Genomic DNA, 24,049 nt, shown 5'->3' with positions numbered 1-24,049 from the left:
TCTTGTCTTGTCTTGTCATCACTGGTTTTGTGTTCATTCACGATTTATACCCAATTTCCATACAGCTTGGCCTTATTGTTTGTTCTTGTTGTTGCTATTACTTGGGTTGAAATTGAAGAAAAGTAAGATGGACGCAGGTCGTTCTCTGCTACAGCGACTGCTTTGCTTTGAGAGCTCGAATACCTCTTGCTTTGTGATCCATCGTCTATGCTGTTCTTTGTCGTTATACTTGTCTCTAAATCCTGTCTCAAAAGAGACGAAGAAAGAACCGGTTACCTGTACTGTACTTTATTGCCAGAGTGAGAATGAGGGAGCTTCTATTCGTGGCAGCGGCAAGCCAATCCAATCCACATGTATAGCTTTCAATCATCCAGTCATTACAACATATCCAACAATATCACATGCATATGATAATTACAAGCGTACATGTCCTAGCGACTGTATATGTATATGTAGTGTGATGTTCCAGATCTAATCCTAAGTTCAGTTGTACAGTACGGCATGGACAATATCAATTGATCAGAATGTATCATCTTCCAAACGAGCACCACTTCGAACAACCGTCGGACTATATTCTTCGTCCTCCCCTGTTCTGTGCGGAACCTCGTAGCCCCCCGTCAGATCGTCCGCTGTAGTCCCAGTTCCACCGGCCGTCGCGAGGAGATCCTCAACAATGCGCTTCGACGCTTCTTTGGCTTTACGAGTCGTTAGTCACAATATTTCCAAAAAAAAAAAAAAAAAAAAAAAACAAATTCAGTGAAGGTTTGATTAAAGAGGAAGAGGTGGCTTACCCGGCGTTTTCAGTAACCGGCTATGCGGAATATGGAATTGCATTGTCTTCGGCGGACTGATCCCAAAGGCATCTGTATCATCATCGTCGTCGTCAAACCCCTCATTAATATCGACTTCGTCGCTTTCCCAGCCACTCTTGCCGGAGCGCGGGATCCTCTTGGCTGCTGGTGTGAGTACGCTGATCCCTGGCTTCGGCGTCTTCTTTTCAGTACTCTGCCTACGTCGTCGCTGATTCGCGCGGTTGGTAGCGCTACCAGGAGTTGAAAGACCTTTCATTGGGGAGGAGAAGATTTCGTCATGCAGTTTCGGTGCTTCTAATTCTGGGCTGGATAGTGGGGAGTCGAATGCGTAACGCGAGGTGGGTTTGTCTTTGGGTGTGGAGATGGCGAATTTGGTGGATTTGAACCCTTTTGATAGTGGCGTGGCTTGGACGCGGTATGTTTTGTCGAGGACGTGGTGGAGGACCGGGTCTGTGGTGTCTTTGGTTCGCTTTGCTGTTGATACGTCAGGTTTGTGGGAGGAGGGTGGTGGGAGGAAGGGAGATGATGTGGGTGTTTCTGAGGGGTGGTATTTTGATCGGACGGGGGTGGCTGTAGTTTCGGGGAGTGTGGAGGTGTCGTCTTCGCGGCTGGTGGTGGTATTGCGGCCATCGAATGGCGTCGAGTACGCCATTAATGAAGGCGATTCGCTGGCACGGGTCTTGTGAGCTGTCGCCCGCGGTGTGCTGTGCGACGGGGATATGGTGAGGGACGAGAAATCTACTTCATTGCCATGCTCGGACGAAGGCGTCTCGTATGATGCGTCGTCGTCAGTGTGCGTGGTGGTGATATTCGTCGAGTCTTCTGTCACTGTCTGCTCGTGCTCTGTATCCTCGTTTGGCTGTTCTTCGTAGCCCGACAGCGAGACGTTGGCGCTGGACTCGAAGAATTGTTTCCAGAACTATGGATCCCGATCATATCAGCTGGCTCTTCTTCATGTTGCGATCCTGTTGTAGTGTAGTGTAGTGCAGTGTTGTGAACCTACTTTGGCTCCTTCCCAGACATCCTTAGATTGTTCGGCATACTGCTCGACGACGGGCAAAATGCTGGTAGTGACGATTCTGTGCGCACGAGAAAAATTGCTGTCGATTTCTGCAATGGGCCGCTTAGCAATGTTTTTGGGGTTTGTTCTGATGTTGTTCTGGTTTGGTTTGTTTACCTTGTAGCGTCAGGGTGATGGACTGCTCTAGCTTCTCCAGCTCCTCTGTGAGAGTCAGGGTCCTCTGCGCTGGGCCGGCCATGGTGGGTATTAGCACGCAAAGAGTTGAGGATTAATATATGTGTCTGGATCAGCTGTGTACTGGGTTCTTGAGCGTTTGTTGCAAGGGAACGGAGGAGGACGCGTCTAGGGCTCGTGGATAAGGGCTAGCTTGCATCACGTGGCGGAGTGCGGGGAGCAGCTCGGCCGTCGGCGTTAAGAGCTCCTGCTTATCGTCGTCGTCATCGTCTATTGGATCGTGCGAAGGCAACGACAAGGCTGCCTCCAAATGTCGTGACTCGGCGATATCCTCCCTCTGCTTCTTCCAGTATCCGATCATAACTCTAGTTTTGAATACTCTCACATACGCAGCCGGCCATACCTGGCTTATCAATCGCTATGCCGGCCCCAATAGCCAAAGGTTCGTCGACGTCATTCCATTCCTGCCGGTTTCAAATATACTAGGCAGCCAGGCTGTATTATTGATGAGCCTGTAGCACATATTTGACTCTCCATTCATCTGTTTCGATGGCTGTTCTGCAAATATATATTGTATGCAGCTGTACTGACATTCATACCAGGTATCATCATCGGCGTGTCCGTTATCGTTGCTGCCGGGATTGCCGTGTACGAAAGTCCCCAGTTCCGACAATGGGTCAACAACTCTCGCCGAAAGCTCGCCGCTGCTCTTCATAATCTAGGCGATGAAATCCAACCGCGAGAGTCGGTGCTACAAGATATCTCTATGACCGAAGATCCCGGAGCAGCCGCCGCAGAACGGAGACAGAAGGCTCGCGAAGAGCTCTCGCAACGCAGAGCGTTCATGGAGTCTCGTCTACGAACTCAATCTTCTGATAGCAGCATAGCTGTTAGCTTCGATAGTTTGGTGGATAATGAAGGCCGGCTTCGCTCAGAGACTGCGGATAGGTCCGGGACTGTTGCCGTTGCACAGTCGACTGCGCTCTCGACTGCGCTCGAAACAAGTGATATGGGTTTGATTCAGAGGCGAGGCGATCTTGTTGCGTCGGAACCTCTTACTGAGGACCGCCTCCAGGCCCAACGTGAGATGATGGAAGTGATGGAACATGATCGCCTCCGTCTAGCTGTCGTGTCCGAAGCCTCCTCTCACCATCCATCAGAGTCTTTAGTAGACCTAACCCCAACCTCTGAATTCCCCGAGACAGATTTAAGGGTCTCTACCGGGTCAATCAATTCATCACACGACCAAGCGTCGCGGTCTGAATATTTCCCAATCGAGTCTCCTATCAGGTCACCTAATCATCTGGAAGCTGAGGGCTCTGGGTATTACTACGCTCATCCAAGTGAGCCTACTGTTCCTTCGTCTGGAACCTCTCATACCACAAACCCATTTAGAGACTACGACCTATCCACTGCGTCATCTGTACCCGGAAGTCTAAGCCATGTCCATGATGAGGCATCCTCTGATGGTACCATGAGTGAATGGGGCCAGCCCACGGACGGGGTCGCTACTCCTGCCAGTTGGTCAGAGATTGGCAGTGTAGTTAGCAGCGATGATGGTCACCATCAATGAATCACTCTACCAGAAGAAAAAAACAACTCGTAGAACCGACTAGATGGTTGTTGATTCTTAGTCAAAGTATAATCTTTGATCTACGCACGGAGTTCTCAGGATGATCAGGGATAGTTACTACATTCAGGTAAATGGCAGGTTATTGGAATGGCGACAGAGGAGTTTGCTTGCTTTTTTATGGTATGTCTGGATTTATAAATGGCGTTGATGGTTCTATTGCTTGTTTAGGAGTGGCATATATATATATATATATATATATATACTATACTACCTGGAATTCCATTCGCTCTAACAACCGACTGGTATTGTAAATACATGGGTATAGTTTACTGTACATCTACCATATAGTACATGTATAATTGGTAATCAGACGACAGAAAAAGGTAACGTTGACATCTCAACCATTTGAAATGGTCAAGTCAAGAGCTTAAGTGCCACAGACAAGAGAGTCAACACACCCAAAACTGGACCTCATGTCTGCACTATCCGTAGATAGTGTAAATAAATCAATTGACATTCTTTTACCCTTTTAGGTGCCCGTGTGGGTCTAACGGTCGAATTCCGCGATAGCATATTTAGTAGAGTAGGTCAACTAACACCCAATATCAGTACAATAGCGATTTAATCCCAATCACCTTCATAATTTTTATCATATCATCGTTTGCATTATGTATCTCACTCTCTTCAGTGTATCAAGTAATATTGATGATTACCTTTATTTTTACCCCCCACCCAGCTTTGCCTCCAATCCTGTTCTTCTTCTTTCCCACCTTTTCTATTTTTCCTTTGGCTCTCTCTAGGATCTCTTTTATTGCCATATGATCAGAGGTAGCATGCACTGTGAATGTAAGCTCGATCCCGAACTTATTCTGACGCTTTCCTAAATTGGACGCCCATTGGACCGACAGTAAGACACGCGGCCAAAAAGAATCAATGATTCCGGTAGGAAAGAGAATGCCTAGTACTAGACCAAGCTTTCCGATATACCGTATCCACCATACTTCTTGGGCGCTTAAGAGATCTTGAAATGCCGATTTGGCCTTTTCTTCTCGCGGGGGTAAGTGGCTGCCATATCTTTCTTGGAGCATGAGAGCTAGTCGAGTTCGGTCACCATGAGAAATCCCATGCGCCTGTGCTAGTATACCAGTACTAGTGCTATAGAGTGCGACAGTCGAAGCAAGTTCCTTCGAGATACCTGCATGCGCATACATGGAATTGGCAAAGGCTTGAATCACATGAACATTCAGTGTGCTTGGGATAGACAATCTGTTCCCAGCAGAGGATGTTGGAATAGCCCCAAGAAGCATATCGCCGATAGAGTCGGCGGACCGCGTCCTCAATGGAGTTGTTGCGACTTCCAGGGGATCCTGTAGACGGATGACCGGTAGGAGCTGCTGAAAAAGAATTCCTTCTCGGACGCCTCCCTGACAAAAGTACACTTCCTTAATTCCGTGCGGAAGCGATTCAGCCAGGACATTAACTAGGAAGGCGACTGCTGGGACCTGCTTTCGCCGACGATCCGAAACGCGGAATATACGATCCGATGTCCGAGCTATCTCCTTCAGGGTCTCTGTCTTCGCAAACTCGTCGCTTTCGGCACGGTAGCCGTTGATAATCGATATTGGGTAATGGCGACCCTTTGTCTGATGTAGGTAGAGTAGCAGATAACCCCATCCACGGAAACCCCCGCCGGAAATATACATGCGAAAGCCACCGTTTTTTTTGGCCTCCTCAGCCAGACGTTCCGGAATTTCCAACTTATTGTATGCGTCCCGGAAATTATTATCCATCTCTTGACGAAGTCTCTCGACGGCACGGTTTGCTTCCTTTTTGCTTTTTCCCTTTTTCAACTCGGCCAGTGTCCTTGAAAGAGCCCCAGCACCATAAGGGAAACTAACGGATCCTTGCGGGCTTATATGAAGTTCAGCACCGTGAGAGACCACCCATGTAATTTGGGTGCTCCCTCCTCCGAGATCCATCGCCAGCCCTTCAATATCCGAGTAACCACTGGCAATCCCCCACGCCCCAAGAAGGCCCTCGCGGGCCTTTTCTAAGAGTTCAACTTTGTAACCAGTTGTCTTCTCAATCGATGCGACGATCTCCGCCGAGTTGATTGCAGTACGTGTTGCCTCTGTTGCAACAATACGAATGCGGTTTGACGGTACTCCGAATTGTACACAAGTTGCCTGGAATCGCAAGATTGCCCCAATTATAGATCGAATTACAGACTGAGAAACGGGGATCTTAGAGCCTGTCTTGGTGTCGTATTGAGCATCATACAGGGATATTCCGACGCGATGAGAATGCACTGTAGGAATAATACGCCCAGTAGGTGGTGAGAGATCGGATATAGAGAATCGAATGCCATTACTAGACACCGTTAGCCTGTTGCTCGGGGTTTAAGAGCAAGACAAAAAGCCAGCATTCAAAATGAAGAAACTGAGCTCACCTTCCTATATCGACTACGGCGTACAGATTGTTAGAACTCTGATCCTCCAAGTGTGTTTCTGTCGAATTCTCGTGAGGAAACCACTGGCCGCCTCCCATTTTAGGCAATTGTGCAGATCCTTGAAGACTGTGGGCAAGGAAGATTGTTCGCATTAATTAATTAACCATCATTTATGTATCAGAGAAAGAAGATTGACGTAACAGAAAGATATCTGTGTGATGTTGGGTTATGTGCATGTGTTTAATACATTCTAGCTGTTTGCGGAAACCCATATGACCTCACCACTTTTCCGCGAAAAGCATGGAGTTAGAGTTAGGGTTAGGCCTTTTTTAATAATCAATAATAACAAAGATTGGTATTTTTATTAGAATTTAGAATAGGTTGCGGAGAATAGTAATATAATAAATTTTGATAAGGTTGTATATATGATCCGCCGTAACTTCCGTCATCCAAGTCTGGTGAGTTAACGGGCCAACTTGAGGCGAAGACCTGTTCGTTCAGCAATCTATATCTTTTCGAGAAAATGAAGGTTTATAACCAATGAAAGCATGAGAAACACACTTCTGTCCCTTCAGAGGCCCTTTATCTTCTTCTCTTCATCTCAGCGTTGGCAAGACACCAGGGAAATCGCTCTACCACAGTTAATTTCAGTGCACGTTTCCACATCTGCGCTCATGTCCAAGACATCAGAGAGTGACTCAATACTGTATCACCTGTACATTCCCATCGAGGACGTGGAGAAATTGGAAAGGTACAAAGTAGGAGGCTACCACCCCATAACGATTGAAGATCAGTTCCACGATAGCTACCGGATAGTTCAAAAGCTTGGCCATGGCTCGTACTCAACAATTTGGCTGGCTCAAGATGAAAGATGCAACGAAATTGTTGCGATTAAAGTCCCTGTACAGCGGATTCAAATCTGCACGAATATAACGTGCTTTCCGACCTTTCCAGCTCGCGACAGCTTCCGGGCAATAGGCCGGGGAGAGACATGATATCTTTAATCTTGGACAGTTTCAAGGTTAATGGTCCAAATGATGCCCATGTATGCTATGTGACTAGACCGGCGAAGATGGGTCTTTCCGATGCAAAAGATGGACCATATATTCGCCATTTCGAGCTGGAAGTTGCGCGGGCGTTGGTAGCACAGCTTGCAACTGCAGTTGAATATGTACATACACAAGGGCTCGCTCTCTCTCCCCTGTATTCCATACTCGGCTTGGTATGACATAAACCGAGCCAAAGCTAGAGCAAACACCTGATTGGTTGGGGTGACTGTAGGGCGCGGGATATGTCTCAACTTACGTATTTTAATCTATCGTAGTACGGAGAACAACGAGCGGAAATCCTTGATGGCGCTAACCGGAACCCTAACCCTAATCCTTGGTTCCTTTCCTTGAACTACAGAATAGATATCAATTGAACATCTGAGAACCAAATACATAAACTCCAGCATATTTATACTCAAAATAGGCGTAATTTGCTTACTAGATCATGCAGCCGATTTTCACGGCCTGGTTGATTCTTATTATTAGGTTTTGAACCTAGGAAATCAATTGTTATAACAACTAACAATACCCACACATTTCAGCTCATCCAGTTGTGCTTCTTGAATAACTTTAAACTATGATTCCTTCCCGCGATATTAGACTCATTAATTATTCACTATAAAATGCTTCTGCAACCTGCTCCACTTCCAGAATCATGACTCATTTTGGCCTCCTAGCTCATCGCCACACGGACTACTAGTTTCTTCCCGAAGAACATCTCACCAACTAAATTAAACCCGCAATCTCCTTACAAGATGCCGACGCAGATGTAATAGCCAAGTCACAGACTTGTACAAGTACTACCTGCCCCAGGGTTCCATTCCTCGATATCAGCAGCGGTAACACCCTCAGCAGATGCAATGCTGGCACAGGTATCTCCCATGCCCACATTATAAAACTTATTACAGTCACTTACCATGTCTTTCTGCGTTGGGGTTGGGGTCGAAATATCATTCTCCTTGTCGTCGTAGTCGTTATGAATGTGGTGGCGGCGGTTGTGCTGGGAGTATAGCCGATTATGTCAATGCAGACATAGTATCCCAACCACAAGCTGGAGCAGTTGCTACTAACGGTAGGATTCCAGGTGTAAAAATCCGAGACGGGAATTACTGTAGAAGATGCGATACCGGCACAGGTATTCCTGGAGATAACAAAATGGAATTGGTCACAATCGGTGACCATACCGCTCTGGATCGGTGTCGGAGTGGGGATTCCATTGCCGGCTGTAGTTGTACTATTGATGGTTGGGACGCAGCTGGTAGGTGTATATCCAACGATACTAATGCAAACGTAATCCCCAACACCCAACGGCGGGGTTCCATTCATAGAAGCCAGAAACGAGATGCACGATGCGTGCAGATGTTTTGGCATGTATCGCCGGACTTAATCTGGTAAAACCTGGCACAGTTAGTGGCCACCCCTGACTGGATAGGAGTGGAGTGGGAGTGGTGATGCCATAATCCCCTGTAGTGATCGTAGTGATAGCGGTGGTTGTGGGTGAGCTAGTGATAGAAGGAGAGGTGGTGGACATCGCTGCTACCTGTGAAGTGGGAGTAGTCGAACTATGAGCTGTGCTAACAAAACTGATTTGCGCGCAATAACAAACCCCAGATGATAAAGAGCAGGAACCTAAGGCGGTAATGAGAGGGTTGTAGTCGATCAATGAGCCAGAACATGTTAAATAAGAAAGAGCTTTCTAGGATGACGTACCCAATCTTTAAATTCAGTAGCAATGATAGAGTAGATCTCTTCAACACCTGCATATGTTAGGCCGGATGTATACTCAACCCAGTCACTATAGTCGGAGGTAGTCTCAGGGTAAGCCGTGCCTAGGGGAGAAACCAAGTAGCCAGTCGCTAGAGACAGCCAGAGCCACAATCCATCTCGCATACATGATTTCGAACAAACGTTTTAGATCACTTAAATCGTATAACAGAATATTATCATGTTAATATGTATTTGTATTTTTTTAACCGTTGAGTACATGTACAATGTGCCCTCATGTTAAATTCAATTCCGGAAAGAATCCCTCGCTGTCGCCGTAAATAGGAGCAAAAAAACCTGATAACAATCATATAGCTATTAGAAATGTATTTGGTTATACAGAAAACGCCTTGAGTAAGGAGGTGGGCACTAAAAGTAAACGGAAATGCTAAAAAAGGCTAGTTGTCTAAGAATATATATAAAGTTATATAAGTTATTTATTTGCAATACGTCAACTATCTATTTAAATAAATAAGTTAACCGTGCGGCGTTAATTCCCAATACGCAGAGCAGGGTAAACAGCATTTTGTATTATAGCCATTCAGCTTATAATACTGCAAAAAGTGCAGAGTATTAGCATACATAGTAGAGATCGTCATGCGTTTCAGTAAGATATCAGCCAGCTGTATAAAGTGACCTTGTGCCTATACCTAGTCCCTATAGCATAAATGTTGTGTTAGATCTTAAAGTAACCTACCACTTGAAGACATCCATGCCGCAGAGCCATATTGTTATAACCGAAGCGAGATGCTAGAGATAGAGATAGACATGTCAAAAAAAGCAGATTTCCAACCCATTTTCTAATTGGATCACCACAGTTAATATACACCCCGCGTTATATTCTTGGCTCTTCCTCTGCATGTGATTAATATTGACGGATGATCATTCCCATACACAGAGGGCCAGTAATCACATTACTAATTCACAGCTATATTATTCTAAAGTATCCTGTAGGAGAATTTATACAACTCAATCAACATAATAATTAGCAACTCCTAAAATTTCCCTTAGGGTTAGGGTTAGGTCAGTCCCTGACTGACAAGCAACGGTCAGGTGACCGCGCCGTTTGCACGCACAAGAGAATTGTTTGAATTTACCCCGAGGCTAAAAAGTGACGCAATAATTTTCTAGTCGAATATTGAGGTAAATTCTCGATCCATGTACAATTAACAAAATTATGGGTAATTTTGGGAGCCTCACCGTGTCAAACCTTGAAGCTTAAAATCCCAAAGTTTAAGACAACTAAGATCAATGTGACCCTGAGGTTCTGAGGCGAATTTTGACTTTGTGAACCAACACGAAAGAAAAAAAAAACTCTTGGCAAATTAGGCTGAAGCTAGAAGACAAATTAAAAACAGCAACTCTGGTTGTAAAATACCTCGTGGCGCTGTGGATGCTTGGCCATGTGGAGACAGTCCAGACCAATTTTGAGGCAGGCTAGTTAGCCGTTATAATACGAGACATTCCATATTCAGGCCCTAAACTCGACCCATCACAATCATTCCAGCAACAGTCCAAAAAAAGAAGAAGATACAAAATGAATAATCCAAGAAGAAATAATCGCCCAGACTATAACTCCACATGCGCAGAAGCACTAGAACAGTGGCTCTCCACTGAGCATCTCTGGGACAAAGCAATCAACTCACCTAATGAGATCGCTCAGGACGAGAAACATGCGATAATGGACTGGCCACCACTCGAAGAAATGGAAGAAAACTCTCGAAAATATCTAGGAAAATCTCTTCAGGACTTGATTCATCTAGCATCTACTGATCCTGTGTCTCTCACCTATCCAGAATGCCGGTTTATACATGATGACTTTCACATTCTCGGCGAGCTTGAGAGTGTGAAATACAGCAACGATCAGGCAGGTAGGATCATTGACGAGGGAGAGAGATGGAAGAAATGGCAAAAGGCGCGCGAAGCAGTCTCCTCAGCAGACGAATTCAAAGCGGTTACAAATGTGCAGGGGACAGATCTCTACCGGGACAAGCTAAAGGAGTGGACTGAACCTAGGATTAAGGCCGAACAGAGGTCGAGGACCCATCCTCCTGACTGGGTGCAGAAAATAATTGACAGCGATGACAAGGCCTGGGGTTACGTGATTTATCGTCCGTTTATCCAGGGAGAACAGTCCGACGAGACGAAGCAGGCATGGGATGCTTGCTGGGAACGTTTCAATGAGCTGCAAAGTGGCCAGCCAGTCCCGGTGTTCACCATTGGTGCTGAAGAAATCACTGGCACAAAGGTTTTCGACTTTGTGGACTACTCTGCTGAAATGGCCGAAGTGAATTGTTTAAGAGGGTAAGTATCGTGACTTCTTTAACTCAGGCATGAGACAATTAAAAGGCGATTATTTGCTGAACATAATGATTAGGGATTTTCGGGATCGCCGTGAAAAAGGAAACCTGAAACCTGGTGTTCTTTCAAACGTGTTTCTCGTGATGTCAAATGAATGCAGAGACTCGTACACCACAGGAGAAAAGTTTGGATGGCTCTGGGCGATCGATCCTGAGTGGACTTTACCAAACGCTGACGAAGACGGTTACGACGGACGCGTGGCGATAACTTGGGGGCAGCTTTTCAACAAATTTTATGATTTCATGTCTGCTCAGCGGTTTACGTTAAAAGAAATCTGGCAAGATTTCCATGAAGTAAATAGGGATCTTTCTGAAGGGCCTTTAGCTGGTTGGCTTTTTTCTAGGCTACCTAAAAAAAATTGGCCAGATATTTGATTGTATTAGAACCAGAGATCTCCCAATGTATTGAAGCTTCATAGCAGTTCTCTCGATATCGAGAAAAATAAAAGTTAGAATTAGACATGTAAGTGGCAATGTCATCACTGTACATGAAGACCGCAAAGTAGCTCTATCAAAAGCGCTTCCCAATTAAGACATGAAAATGAAAGTTGAGGTATCAAACTGAACACTTCCTAGACGAGCTCGAAGCAGATCGATCTCGCCAATGAAGCGGCGTGCAATCATTCGAGTCTGGTCATCAGACGCCCGATTGTACACCGTCTGCCACGTGTTAGTCAAATCGTTGAGATGATCGACAAGCCATGTCCGGACCCAACGGATCATGCGACTAAAAAAGTTCACCATGAACTCTCTCCACAAAACATTTGGTCTAAAAGTTGCAGCGGGTTGTGCTATTTTGGCGGCCTTCTCAAAAGTACGCATTTCTGTGCCAACGGCTTGATATACGTCAGCCAGCGTGCGGCCAATTTCCTCACTGTTGAGATATTCAAAGACAGATATAACCTGAAAATGAATATAAATTAGTTCGATATGTATCTAAATTCTAGCTTTGAAAAAGCTTACCACTCGTAACTCATCCAACGCAGCGCGAGCTGCATTCACATCTGGGAGATTCATGGTGTTCCACACAGTGTCACCAATTGGTTGCTGGCTGTGGAAAATCTATATATTAAATGTGTTAGCTCTTTCAGTATCTACTTAAAGAGTGGCTAGTGAGCGAGGTAGGACAGTACCCTGCCTTTCATTGAATTCAAATGGGTTTCCGCATTTCTCAAAACTCCAGGGTTCTTCTTAGAACCCAAGGCATTGAAAATTCGGTCGATTGGTGTCCCTTGAACTGTAGGCAATGTATTTGAATAATCTTTGGTCAGCAGTAGGGCCGAGTCCCATGGCATCAATGCGTTGGTGGAACGGTACTCGGGAAGTCCTTGTACCGGAGGTAACCTCCCAGTGACCATAAACTCGATGGATCGTGGGATCAACTGGAGTTCAAGAATATGTTCCGCTGTTATGCATAATAATTAACATGAGCCCATAAAAGCAATTATGAAGAATGTTGTACATACTAACCCAGTCCCACACATTGTTAGGAGCATTTGGATCAATCGTGACATCGGTACATTCTTCAGGGTTAGCTAGAGCAAATCGTGCGGTCAAGCGATTTGCATTTTGTAGAGAGTTTCCGTTGTTACCGTTTGGGTACGTTTGAGACGTGATGATCATGACACGTCTCTGGCCAGTTACGGGATCAATGCCGCAGTCGACAATAAAGTCTCTACCAGCACCATCGCGTTTGTCCAAGGTGAAGATTCCGTCAGGAAAAGAGACCCCGCGTCGAGATACTGAGCCCGATGATGTTCCATAGGTATCTGGATCAACGCTGTATTCAGGATCCCATTTATCCCGATCTATATTAGAACAAGTGATGTTATTGGAGGATATACTGCATGCCTCGATCATCTGGTCCCATTCTTGCAAATCACAAATGACTTGTGTGGCTATTTCACTTGATTCTATATTGTATAAATTGAAATATTGCTTGATGAATGGCAGCATCACCGCTGTTGTCAAATGTGCGTACTGTGCTCCAATTATTTGATCCCATGCTTCGAACTCCTTTTGTGCCCTCACTATTACCAAGCTAGAGCGCCATGCGCGTATGATATCATTCAAGATAAGGAGGGCTGAGTTACTGGTATAGATTATGAAAGGCTGATCTTGTCGTTTCTCATGAATGGCAGATTCAGGACCTGAAAGCATATATGTTAGTGTGCTGTTTTTCAGAGCATGGTCAGGCCATAATGACCGTTTTTTCATGCTGCCGTAAGTCCATCCATCGCTGTAGAAGCTATTGCTACAGGTCGCGTTTGCCAACCACGCTTTTAGATCTGCCTCCATTTCAGCGAATTCTGGGTCGACTGTTGTGACGGTAGTCGTGTATTTGGGAGTGCAGCACTTCGCTCTTGACCCTAATTTTCTTGAGCAGGTATTATAATGCTCCATAGCAACACGTACTTTATTGTCGGGACAATTGGAAGCACAGAAAGAATTCCCACTGCCTTTTGGAGTGGCTATCATTCCCGTTGAACTGTAATGATCTTCCCAGGTGCAATCATCCCATTTCATGTTGTCGTCACTTGAGTCACAACAGTATTTTCGCTCTTCGTTGAGATCAGTCCTCCAATCTCCGCCGCAAACAGATCCTCCATTTCCATTAACAGACAAGGCAACAATATCCGGCTTTGTTACGGAACATGTGTAATCATCACAATTGAATGAAGCACCCCATTCGCATTTTCGATATATGGCCATAGCATCCGAGTTTCCAGTACAGCAAGCAGCTTGATAATTACCTTTATAGCCGGAACAGCCTCTTTGAGTGCCGCCAATCTCGTACATGTTACCTGGGCACTTCCCATCGCAATCGCCATTGTTGAAGGTGTACCAACCACACGTTGGCACATCCTTTTTAGGTGGGCAACAGAGGACATGGAATTGTCCGTCTAGAAGACAACCACCATCATCGAGCATGATCTCGCCTTCGCGTTTGTCAGGATCGCTGCGAGGAACTGTGACCCATCCGGAAGGGCAGCCATCTCCGCAATTCGTCCATTTGCATTGTTCATGAAGCACTGTTTCAGTATCATTTGTTTCTGCGTGATCAGCCAGCGCAATCACTGACCGGTTTGTTGCGCGGCCCAAAGCTCGGGAATAGGTACCATCCAGTAGATCTTGACTGATAGCCCACACCATGATGCCCCCTAAGCATTGACTTCGGGCAAAATTGGTCTTTAACTCGAATGTATCGGCATCATCATATCCTACCCACTGGTCATCCCAGGTTGCAATCTTCACAGCTTCATCTTTATACAGAGTCGGCTCCACTTTCTTGTCGTTTATTATCTTTGAGATTTCGGAATTCATCAAAATACCAATCTCATTGCTGCATTCTCCAGGGTCAGCACCGGAGGCAAAAAGGCAACCTGGCTTGTTGCAGGATGGATCAACCATGGTGAATGCCCGTCCATAGAAAGCCATGCCGAGAACTACCTTGTCTGGTGGAATCTCATTGCGCCAGATAAGATCCATGGAATTTTTTATTTCTGTGAGATTTGTGTGCGCATTGAGAAACTCGCCTGTCCACTGATTCCCCTTATCCCAAGTCCCGTGCATGTCATATGTCATTATATTGAAAAAGTCGATGTGTTGGACAAGATGTTTGATATCAAAGTGCTTAAGGTACCAGTATGAGGCAGGCAGCGTCATACTCAGCCCATCCCGACCGCCTGTGGCTTTGAGAGCCGCTTTCAAATTCTTCATAAACTTCGGGAAATTTTTGAAATCCTCAGGACGGCCACTACGATCACTTGCCGAGGGATACTCCCAGTCGATATCAATTCCATCAAAGTTATAGGTGGCCATAAACTTTGTCAGGGATCTGAAGAAAGTCTTTTGCTTTTCTTCAGAAGATGCGAGATCGGAGAATGTGGTAGCAGAGGGACCAGGGTCGTTGAATGCCCAACCCCCTATTGCGATGAACACTTTGAGGTCAGGGTCAATACTCTTGAGATAAGTAACGCGTTCATATATATCTATGTCAGACCTCATCGAAGGCCTAATCTCAAAGGTCTCCGGGTCAATGACCGCAAAAGCTACATTGATGTGCGTATAGATTCCCAATGGGATCATTTCCGGCCAGAATTTGTTGCATCGTCGACGGGTGATCCAGGTTTCGTAATATCCGACTACTCGCTGAAGATGGCCAGTTTCTGAGCATGAAGGTCTCTGTACCTTTTTGGAACCGCAGTACTCCGACGTCGTACCGCAGAAACCGTATTTTGAGCAGCAAACGTTCAAGGGGCAGGATGAGGCAGTGGCCCATTCTGCTCCAAAACCTGGGTCACATTCGGCCTTTGCATCGCAGCTTGCCACACAGTCTTTCCCACAATCTGTTTTATATTATCTAGAATTAGCTATGTATGGCATTAATAGAGGAATCAAGACGGGCGTACAATTTGGTCCTAGACCACACACTCCAGACTTGCTGCAGCAACCTATTTTGCATGGATTGTTGGCATCACACTCTAGCTTGTAGTCACACGTGTCTACACAATCTGCACCACAGTATTCATCGCCAACACCGCAATAACCATGTTTTGAACAACAGCCGGTAGAACAAGGATTGACTTTGCTGCAATTTTGGGCAAAACATTGTAATATGTAAAAAGAAAGCAAGAAGTAGAGAAAAACACAAGTCCGTCCTCGCAGAGGTGAACTCATGGTGAATACCAAACACTCAGAAACACTACTCTGGCTATCTGAGCCTTCGTGCGGTGGGATGAACGTTAAATAAAGCAAAAGGACCTTATGCCGAGTCAACTTCCACCTGATCTAAACATGTTGGATACCCTAAAGCCGGTAAAATAAAATGGGAGCTATTTTGACTCCACCAGGATCTAATTTTTACCCCTATTCGGCTGCATGGTTTTTGTTCGTAATACGAGGCTTTTCATTTTCTCTCCCCTCTTCATTCTGGGTGTAACGTTCTGCAAGCCTGCTGGCGACGGACTCAAAAACATATTAACGATGAGCAGGGATTAATCTTGGCAATTGGTTATAGAAATATTTTCATTTTTCCTAGTTGAAACAGTCGCGAATTACGTGGAGTTGTGGCAGACAGCGCCGCAGAAATGCCCACATAATCTCCTAAATAGGTACCTTCTAGATCAGGTACCGGAGCCATTGTGGCCAATCAGAGCCTTGGGTCGGTTGGTGGCTATTCTACCGACTCTCTTGGCTCTTGGCGGGTTTGCCAGCTCACTTTCCTCTTCTCTGTTTTTCGTGTTTAGAGCCAGACTAGGCAGCATCGGACGATGTTGGTCTAAGAACCTAATGGAACTTCTTAATCCGAGATAGCCGCGAGCTGAAGCCCAAGGCCGCAAATCCTTGGCAGTAAATCGCATCACTTAGGTCTCTCCTGCAATTCTTCTGTCTTGGCAAGCATAAATCGACCTATGGCCGACCAATAAAATGACTGATATCTGCCAGGCACCATGACCCTGGATTCTCTACAGCCGATTCGTATATGATCGATTGTCCAGAAACTAGATATCCCATTGGGATAAAGTCCCTTGTGTTATGGCTAGGACCTAGACTCTTGCTGCGTCTCCATAGAGACCATAAATAGCGCACAAATATATCGCTCAAAGACTTAAAATGAGTGAAATTATGGATACCAGACCCTGGTCTTTTACATGGTGTATCTTCGGCTATTTGGTGGACCCGTTTAGGTATCGTACCATATCGTCTAGCTTGAGGCAATATCCCTCGGTATTCAGCCTCAATATTTTTACCACGGAATTATTCGGCATAGCAAAAACGAGGCTTTCTAAATGCCAAGTAGTTAGGCAGCACTATCTTTGAGCGCGATGGAACTGAAGCATCTTGGCAAAGGGGTTTATAGGACAGGAGTAGTTAATTGCTTGATATCTATCAAGCACTTCGGTTGGTCGGCCCTCGGTGGGAAATTGCGCTGGCATTAGCGACCAATACCAATTTATAACACAGTAAAAAGACAGAAACAAGAGCGAAGAAGAATAGACACTTGAAGACTCCCTTGTGGTTTACTCATCTTCAGTACTCCGTCCTACTCATGAAGGGACTGTTAATGCAGAATATGGCCGCATCAACACTCTTCTATCTTCTCCTCTTTGGTTATTTCCTTCCAACCTTGGCCTCTCAACACCTCCATAACAACCACCAATACCTTCACCATCGGAGTAATGACACCGCAGGTCATACGACTCAAAGCGCACAGGACACAGTAGAAAAGGCACTAAAGGCCCTCCGGATCGCGAATCAGCTTAGGGTGCAAAACGTTCAGTTCAACAAGTATGAATTTGAAAATTCTACAGCAAACCAGACTCAGTCTGTGATTATACCGCTACTCGACTATGCAGACCCTGTCAAAAATGCTTCGTTGTCAAAGTTGCATCGACGCCAGGCTACCAACGAAACTGAGGGCATGGGAGCAAACCCGAAGTATGGCTACATACTTTCTCCGGAATTGATCGAAGCAGCCAAGGAGGTTGCAGAATCAGTGCCTCCTTCGAATTGGGATCTTAATTATGCCGAAGTCGCCGAGGGTATGCGCGCAAAATATGGCTCTAGGAATAATGATACCATTGCTATGACTCAGAGTCTTGTCCACACGAATGGGCTTTCTAGGTATACCGAGGTTGACCAACCTGTTAGTCTGCAGCAGCCAATGCAGGAAGCTAGAGTTAAACGGGCTGGTTCCTCTTACTGGATGGCTAAAATAGAGCAAAATGGTGCCAGTCCGTATGCTCCAGCTGATTACAAGGTAAGTATTTGATGGAATCTTTCGTATAAGACTTTATTTTCTCTTTCTAAGTCTAGGAAATTTTAGGTCTGGCGAAATGTCATGGATTATGGTGCAAAAGGTAAGATTCCAATTTGTCTATTCGTCAGTAATCAACGCAGTGGGTACGCGTGCTAACTCGGACATAGGCGATGGAGTTACTGACGACACTGCTGCTATCAATCGAGCGATATCAGAGGGCAGTAGATGCGGTCCTGGATGCCATTCAAGCACTAGGTTTCCGGCTGTAGTATGGTTTCCCCCGGGGACTTATCTCGTCAGCAGTCCAATTATCCAGTACTATAACACGCAATTTTTAGGAGATGTATGTTGCAAGTTTTGTCGAACATTAGAAGCACAACAAAGCTAACATCCATATTTCTAGCCAACAAATTTACCCACTATTTTAGCGGCATCTAGTTTCGTGGGCCTTGGAGTCATCACCTCGGATGTCTACGTAGGCCAGACCGAGGAATGGTAGGTTCTATTTTTCAATCCACCCATCGTTTCATCCTAGCTGTCTCTGACTATATCATAGGTATCTCAACACAAACAACTTTCTTCGCAGTATCAAAAACTTCAAGATCGATATTACCCGTACCGATCAGTCTGCATATGTCTGTGGAATCCATTGGCAAGTAGCCCAGGGGACATCATTAGAGAACATTGATTTCTACATGTTGCAAAATGTGGCGGGGAATACCCAGCAGGTGAGCTTGACTCTATTTCCCTCATTTCTTGTCCGATCAAATTGTGACGTTGGCGTAGGGAATATATATGGAAAATGGAAGCGGCGGCTTTCTTGCTGATCTGACCTTCGTAGGAGGCAATTTTGGGTGTGTAACCTATTTTATCTCACTGAAGGTTCTAACTTAATGAAATACAGTGCCTACTTCGGAAACCAGCAGTTCACTACCAGTCATCTGGTGTTTGTGAATTGCAAGACCGCGCTTCAAATCCACTGGGACTGGGTATGGACTATGCAGGACGTAGTCATTGAGTCATGCGGTACTGGGCTTGTCGTAACTGGTGGCGTAAGTAATTCTTACTTGTTGCTTTATCTTAATATAGCTCTGATGGCGCTCTTGAGTAGGCTGGAGGACCTCTCAGCACAGGACAATCCCTAGGTTCACTAGTGCTGGTAGATGCAATTATCGCGAACACTCCCAACGGGATTGTCACATCGCTGTATGCCGAAAACTCCACTTCGCTCCTCCTGCAAAACGTAGGATTCTTCAACGTCCAGAACGCTGTCACAGATTCTGTCCTCTCCAAGGTCCTGCTGGCCGGGGCAACGAGGTGAAGATCGACAACTGGGGCTTCGGCAGAGTGACCGGTGCCAACGGGGCAAACAATTTTGCTAATGGTGAAAATATTCCCGTCATGAATCGCACTGAGTCGCTGCTCTCGTCACAGCTAGCTTATGTGAAACCTAATTTCTATACTCGCCGACGCCCCAAATATACCGATATCGGAATGAGCCAGATCATCAACATCAAAACCGCAGGCGCGAAGGGAGACGGTGTGACTGATGATACTAGTGCTTTGAGTAGCATTTTCGCGGCAGCGGCAAATATGTCCTCGATAGTCTTTATTCCTTATGGAGTCTATGTGGTTACGGATACTGTGAAAATACCGATTGGGTCTCGCATTATTGGGCAAGCATGGCCGCAAATCATGGGTAAAGGGCCGAAGTTTTCGAATCCACTAGAAAAGCGTGCTGTTATTCAAGTTGGAGAGCCAGGAGAATCTGGCGTCGTTGAAATACAAGACCTGTTGTTCACGGTGTCAGGGAATACAGTCGGCGCGGTTCTCGTCGAGTGGAATATTCATGAAATCTCACAAGGATCAACTGGTCTTTGGGGTGAGCCTCCTCAAATCAATTTGCCCAGTCCAATTACGTTCCTTAATTTATGTATTTAGTATTTGTTGCTAATTTTTTGATTATCTTAGACTCGCACTTCCGTGTTGGAGGGGCTGTTGGATCGAATTTACAAGCAGCTCAGTGCCCCAAAGGCAATGGGGTTAACAAAAACTGCATCGCTGCAGCTGCACTTCTTCACATGACCCCGAAATCGTCGGCCTATCTTGAGAATGTATGGATGTGGACTGCCGATCACGATCTGGATGCTTCGGACGAGGTGCAGATCGATATCTTCTCTGGCCGTGGTGCCCTAATCGAAAGTCATGGTCCTACTTGGCTGTACGGTACAGCCGCAGAACACAACGTACTTTATCAGTATCAAATATCCAGTGCTAGTAATATACTAATGGGTATGATTCAAACCGAGGCTCCCTACTTCCAGCCGCATCCGAAGGCACCTTTGCCAATTGTGACAGGCATATTTCCCAACGACCCAATGTTCACTGACTGCGCAACTGACTCTAAGACGTGTGCTGTTTCTTGGGCTGTGAGGATTGTTAATTCGTCCACTGTATACCTTCTTGGCGCTGGGCTCTATAGTTGGTTTTCTGACTACTCTCAAGATTGTCTAACAACCGAGAACTGTCAAGATAAAGGATTTGACATACAGGAGAGTCATGATCTCTGGATATACAACTTAATCACCAAGGCCATCGTAGAGATGATCAGCCCTGTCAACGAGATAGCTACACTGGCCAAGAACAACAAGAATGGCTTCATGTCTTCCATTATGGCGTGGTTGAAAGGGTCAGAGCAAACGACGGGACAGAAGACATTTCCTGGTTTTACAATATATAGTCCTGATGATCTTCCTTCAACGTTCTCTGCTGAGTGCATCACCGCTCTCTCAGCCACCATCGACTGTGACCTCTACGTGTTTGACTTTTATGAGACTGCTTACCACGGGTCTTTGGGTAATGAGACTCTAACGGATTCAGTATGCGATAAAGGTTGTGGCGAGTCATTAGGTAACTGGGTTCATGACGTTCAAAGAAACTGTGCTGGATACACCTTGTTTTCCAATCCGGCGGACCGATTTGGAGGTAATATGTGGGCAGGATGGAACGAGACGTGCTATAAAGACCCTACGACCAATCTATACTGCAATGGTGAGCTCTCAATGTTTTAGTTTGGCCATATTTCGTTCATTCCTTCATTCATCTTTCACTTTGAGAAGTACTAGATTATTTTCTGGTGTATTTGTCAGCTGAATTTTCATATTACAGACATCATTCAAAACTTCACCAGGGTAGCCACAGTGGATGACATGTCCCACGATGAGCTTTGCTCCTATTGCTACAAGACAAAACTGCAACTTATGCAGTCTAGCCAGTATTCATACTACAACGAAATCTTCAAACATAGCCTCGAAACAGTGGTATCCAAATGCGGTATCGCGGCTAACACAACAATCCCGTCATCCCTAACTATTATCGAACCAGCTGAAGAACCCATCTGCATTTCAGAAAACATCTACACAACCAAAGACGGGGATACATGCACATCAATTGCGCTCGACTACTCTCTATCCTCTGCAGCACTCTACATGGGCAACCAAAACCTCATTCACGACTGCCAAAAAGTAGCCAAGGGCGCAAAACTCTGTTTACCGTTATCCTGTGAACATACCTATATCCTCCAGGACCAAGACACCTGCCGCAGCATTGAAAGAGCCAATGCCGTCGTCCTCTACAACAACAGCCGGGCCATCAAATCCGTACTCCGCCAATTCAATCCCTGGATTGATACTCACTGCACCAACCTGCATGAAACCTCGCAGGCGTATGGGAGCGTGCTATGCCTGTCGCCTCAGTACGGATACTTCAACACCACAGACCCCGTTCACACGTCTCGCAACCCGTTCGCTGTGGGTCAAAGTGATGGATACGGCGCGTACCCGATCGATCCGCCCCTGAATTATACAGTTGCGCCTGGCACCACGTTGCGATGCGGGAAATGGCATGTCGCGAGTGAGAGCGAATCGTGCGCGCAGATCTGCATTCAGGATGAGATTACGAATAAGCTATTTCTAGATGTAAATCCATCGCTGAGTTTCGAGAATTGTACGCAGGGGCTGGTTTCGGGCTATGCGTATTGCACGGGGCCAATGAGGGGGTGGAATTATACTGCTACCTGAAATTGGCGTCAATATTTCGCATACCATTGGAGATTTTGTTCAGCGGTAGCATTTGACCGATAATTTAAACTGGTTGGTATCATCGAGTGAGTTGTAATGTTAATATTGGATAATGAGTAAGATAACTTGACGTGATCTCAACACGTCGAGAAAACTCTGACACACTGCCTGCAACGCCAACGACGAATAGGTAGAATAGCCAAGATATCTGTTTCCCGTCTTACCTCACTATAGTCGATGATCCTAACGGATTTTGCTATTTCTTGTTTCTACATATGTATGCTTGGCCATGTACCAATATAATCGCATGGAACTGAAATGACTAGGTCATACAGATTCTAATCGTTTTATTTCTTCGAGGTTCTTCGCTGGTTCCGACTTAAATGAAAATTCCAATAGTTCTGCAAAGAGAAAACCTACCTGCTATGTGCCATCTTCGAGACTGGATTTGTAACATCTCCTTCAATATCCCCAGGTTACCCTGGCCGCTTGTCGTGGCGTGAGATCGTCTTAGCTGCAAGGCAGCCAAAAACACTAATTGAGTACCATGAGGGTGATGAGACTTGGACCACCCGGCGTATATTTTCGGAAGAAATTCGCGGCAGGTTTCAACCATAATCCTGGTCATAGTCTCGATGGCCATTCTTGATTCTGTGGCTTCTTGGGTGTAGGCCGGAAATATTGAAGAATCAAGACACCATTGATGTAATAGGAGTAGAGCACTAAGATGTTTACTTATCAGTATTATTTAGCCTTTGAAAAGAAAATTTAGTGATGTTCACACTTTCTGCCGGCTGCAAGAGCCTCCGAAATTGAGTTGAGTTTTGTCGTCTCCGCCTCGAGGGCGACATGAATTATCTGTCGTATTTTGGAATCAAGAACCTTGAACTGAGCATTGTTAGGTTGTAAACAAGAATCTGCTTTGTTAATAAAACGGATAACTCGTTCAATCAATATCGACGTTTGAATTTGACTATAAAACGCCCTTGCAATTGAGGTTTTCTGATTGGGAGAGGAGTATTTTTTCCCATCAACTGAATTAGCAAAGTTATCAAGGAAGTCATCTACGTCATCTTCTGGAACCTTTGTCAATGCTATACGCTGCCCAGGTGGGAAAGATAGACAAAAAAGCCTGGATCGTGTGAGAAAACTTATGGCACGACATGACTGCCTGAAATGATTAGCTGGGACGCACCTATCACTAATAACAATGGCCCACCAGGTGCGGATTAATTCATTAGTTGAACTCCACGTACTCTCCATATTCTCCAGGTCTGAAACAGACGGTACTCTAGATCGATGTAGTCCCGAAGCCATGCCTGCGGAGATGCACAAACTAAGCGTATGGCAAGCTGTATCCACCATGCCATGGCCATACTCATATGTAGCTAGAAGTACGCCACTCTGTAGAATTTCGGTTGATGGGCTACCTTCTGCCTCAAGAAATAAGTTGGAATAGAGCTGCTTGATGGCTCGATACTGCTCATTGTCCATCATGCCCCGCACGGGCTGAGAGTCGGGTCGCTGTACAATTAGGTGCATGCTCATAAGCAGTAGAAGTTCCTTAGAGTCACATGGATGTATCTCAATGTGGCTCTGAAATCGAGATTTATTGATAATAGGTAGCCAAGTATGGATCGTTGAAAAATAGGTGGTTATAAAGCTATCATCTTGTTGCATGATGGTATAGGAAGTACGAATACGCGACATGCGGTGCGTATAATCCGCAACTATAGACCATACCATTCGACTTGACGCATGTTCGTAGGACTGTGGTGAATATTTACAATGGAGTTGTAATCTCGAACACAATCAGTCCCAGTGCCAATGTAGTGGGGGGAGGAATTGGTCTGTTGGTACCTCGAACAGCGAGAACATGCCGGTAAGGTTTTATCGCACTTCCTCTTTCCGCTTCGACAGTTCAAACAAACTCTAGGGGATATCTCATTGTCCTCCATGGTTTAGCTACCTATTGGCGCTAGCTTCGGACTGCTGGTGAGATATT

General features: G+C 45.6%; 9 protein-coding genes across 9 annotated transcripts; 4 read left to right on the top strand and 5 right to left on the bottom strand.

Moving 5' to 3' along the window:
* Window positions 1-497: 497 nt before the first annotated feature.
* On the bottom strand, window positions 498-2,119 carry BGW36DRAFT_145469 (DASH complex subunit Ask1-domain-containing protein). Its single transcript, XM_046209468.1, has 4 exons — window positions 1,990-2,119; window positions 1,816-1,922; window positions 792-1,731; window positions 498-695 (listed from the first exon to the last, which is right to left on the bottom strand). Exons 1-4 carry the CDS (start codon window positions 2,069-2,071, stop codon window positions 520-522), a joined length of 1,305 nt encoding a protein of 434 aa, XP_046072874.1. The 5' UTR covers window positions 2,072-2,119; the 3' UTR covers window positions 498-519.
* A 158-nt stretch (window positions 2,120-2,277) lies between these two features.
* On the top strand, window positions 2,278-3,836 carry BGW36DRAFT_376019 (uncharacterized protein). Its single transcript, XM_046215836.1, has 2 exons — window positions 2,278-2,449; window positions 2,610-3,836. The coding sequence occupies exons 1-2, from the start codon at window positions 2,428-2,430 to the stop codon at window positions 3,578-3,580; spliced, it is 993 nt and encodes a 330-aa protein (XP_046072873.1). The 5' UTR covers window positions 2,278-2,427; the 3' UTR covers window positions 3,581-3,836.
* A 436-nt stretch (window positions 3,837-4,272) lies between these two features.
* On the bottom strand, window positions 4,273-6,127 carry BGW36DRAFT_426115 (putative transcription regulator; the record flags this gene model as incomplete). The annotated part of the gene is made up of 2 exons (XM_046220218.1): window positions 4,273-5,950; window positions 6,030-6,127. The coding sequence occupies 2 exons, from the start codon at window positions 6,125-6,127 to the stop codon at window positions 4,273-4,275; spliced, it is 1,776 nt and encodes a 591-aa protein (XP_046072872.1).
* A 471-nt stretch (window positions 6,128-6,598) lies between these two features.
* Window positions 6,599-7,078, top strand: BGW36DRAFT_376018 (uncharacterized protein). The gene has a single exon (XM_046215835.1). The coding sequence runs from the start codon at window positions 6,704-6,706 to the stop codon at window positions 7,022-7,024; it is 321 nt and encodes a 106-aa protein (XP_046072871.1). The 5' UTR covers window positions 6,599-6,703; the 3' UTR covers window positions 7,025-7,078.
* A 912-nt stretch (window positions 7,079-7,990) lies between these two features.
* On the bottom strand, window positions 7,991-8,968 carry BGW36DRAFT_396196 (uncharacterized protein; the record flags this gene model as incomplete). Its single annotated transcript, XM_046218131.1, has 4 exons — window positions 7,991-8,357; window positions 8,462-8,542; window positions 8,608-8,707; window positions 8,785-8,968. 4 exons carry the CDS (start codon window positions 8,966-8,968, stop codon window positions 7,991-7,993), a joined length of 732 nt encoding a protein of 243 aa, XP_046072870.1.
* A 1,411-nt stretch (window positions 8,969-10,379) lies between these two features.
* BGW36DRAFT_426113 (uncharacterized protein) lies at window positions 10,380-11,577 on the top strand (the record flags this gene model as incomplete). Its single annotated transcript, XM_046220217.1, has 2 exons — window positions 10,380-11,146; window positions 11,220-11,577. The coding sequence occupies 2 exons, from the start codon at window positions 10,380-10,382 to the stop codon at window positions 11,575-11,577; spliced, it is 1,125 nt and encodes a 374-aa protein (XP_046072869.1).
* Window positions 11,578-11,730: 153 nt separating this feature from the next.
* BGW36DRAFT_357942 (uncharacterized protein) lies at window positions 11,731-15,291 on the bottom strand (the record flags this gene model as incomplete). The annotated part of the gene is made up of 4 exons (XM_046213921.1): window positions 11,731-12,105; window positions 12,166-12,264; window positions 12,336-12,607; window positions 12,669-15,291. 4 exons carry the CDS (start codon window positions 15,289-15,291, stop codon window positions 11,731-11,733), a joined length of 3,369 nt encoding a protein of 1,122 aa, XP_046072868.1.
* A 1,702-nt stretch (window positions 15,292-16,993) lies between these two features.
* BGW36DRAFT_406380 (pectate lyase superfamily protein-domain-containing protein) lies at window positions 16,994-22,044 on the top strand (the record flags this gene model as incomplete). Its single annotated transcript, XM_046218997.1, has 11 exons — window positions 16,994-17,965; window positions 18,032-18,065; window positions 18,133-18,308; window positions 18,369-18,460; window positions 18,522-18,693; window positions 18,752-18,819; window positions 18,870-19,017; window positions 19,077-19,282; window positions 19,312-19,847; window positions 19,907-21,016; window positions 21,134-22,044. The coding sequence occupies exons 1-11, from the start codon at window positions 17,255-17,257 to the stop codon at window positions 22,042-22,044; spliced, it is 4,164 nt and encodes a 1,387-aa protein (XP_046072867.1). The 5' UTR covers window positions 16,994-17,254.
* A 53-nt stretch (window positions 22,045-22,097) lies between these two features.
* On the bottom strand, window positions 22,098-24,040 carry BGW36DRAFT_145370 (uncharacterized protein). The gene is made up of 5 exons (XM_046209467.1): window positions 23,905-24,040; window positions 23,240-23,845; window positions 22,829-23,176; window positions 22,465-22,766; window positions 22,098-22,412 (listed from the first exon to the last, which is right to left on the bottom strand). Exons 1-5 carry the CDS (start codon window positions 24,000-24,002, stop codon window positions 22,372-22,374), a joined length of 1,395 nt encoding a protein of 464 aa, XP_046072866.1. The 5' UTR covers window positions 24,003-24,040; the 3' UTR covers window positions 22,098-22,371.
* Between the last annotated feature and the right edge of the window lie 9 nt (window positions 24,041-24,049).

Source organism: Talaromyces proteolyticus (assembly GCF_021365285.1).
Source record: "Talaromyces proteolyticus strain PMI_201 chromosome Unknown BGW36scaffold_5, whole genome shotgun sequence".
Lineage (NCBI taxonomy): Eukaryota > Fungi > Ascomycota > Eurotiomycetes > Eurotiales > Trichocomaceae > Talaromyces > Talaromyces proteolyticus.
Note: the sequence above shows the minus strand (reverse complement) of the source record. Positions and strands in the feature narration are given on the sequence as shown.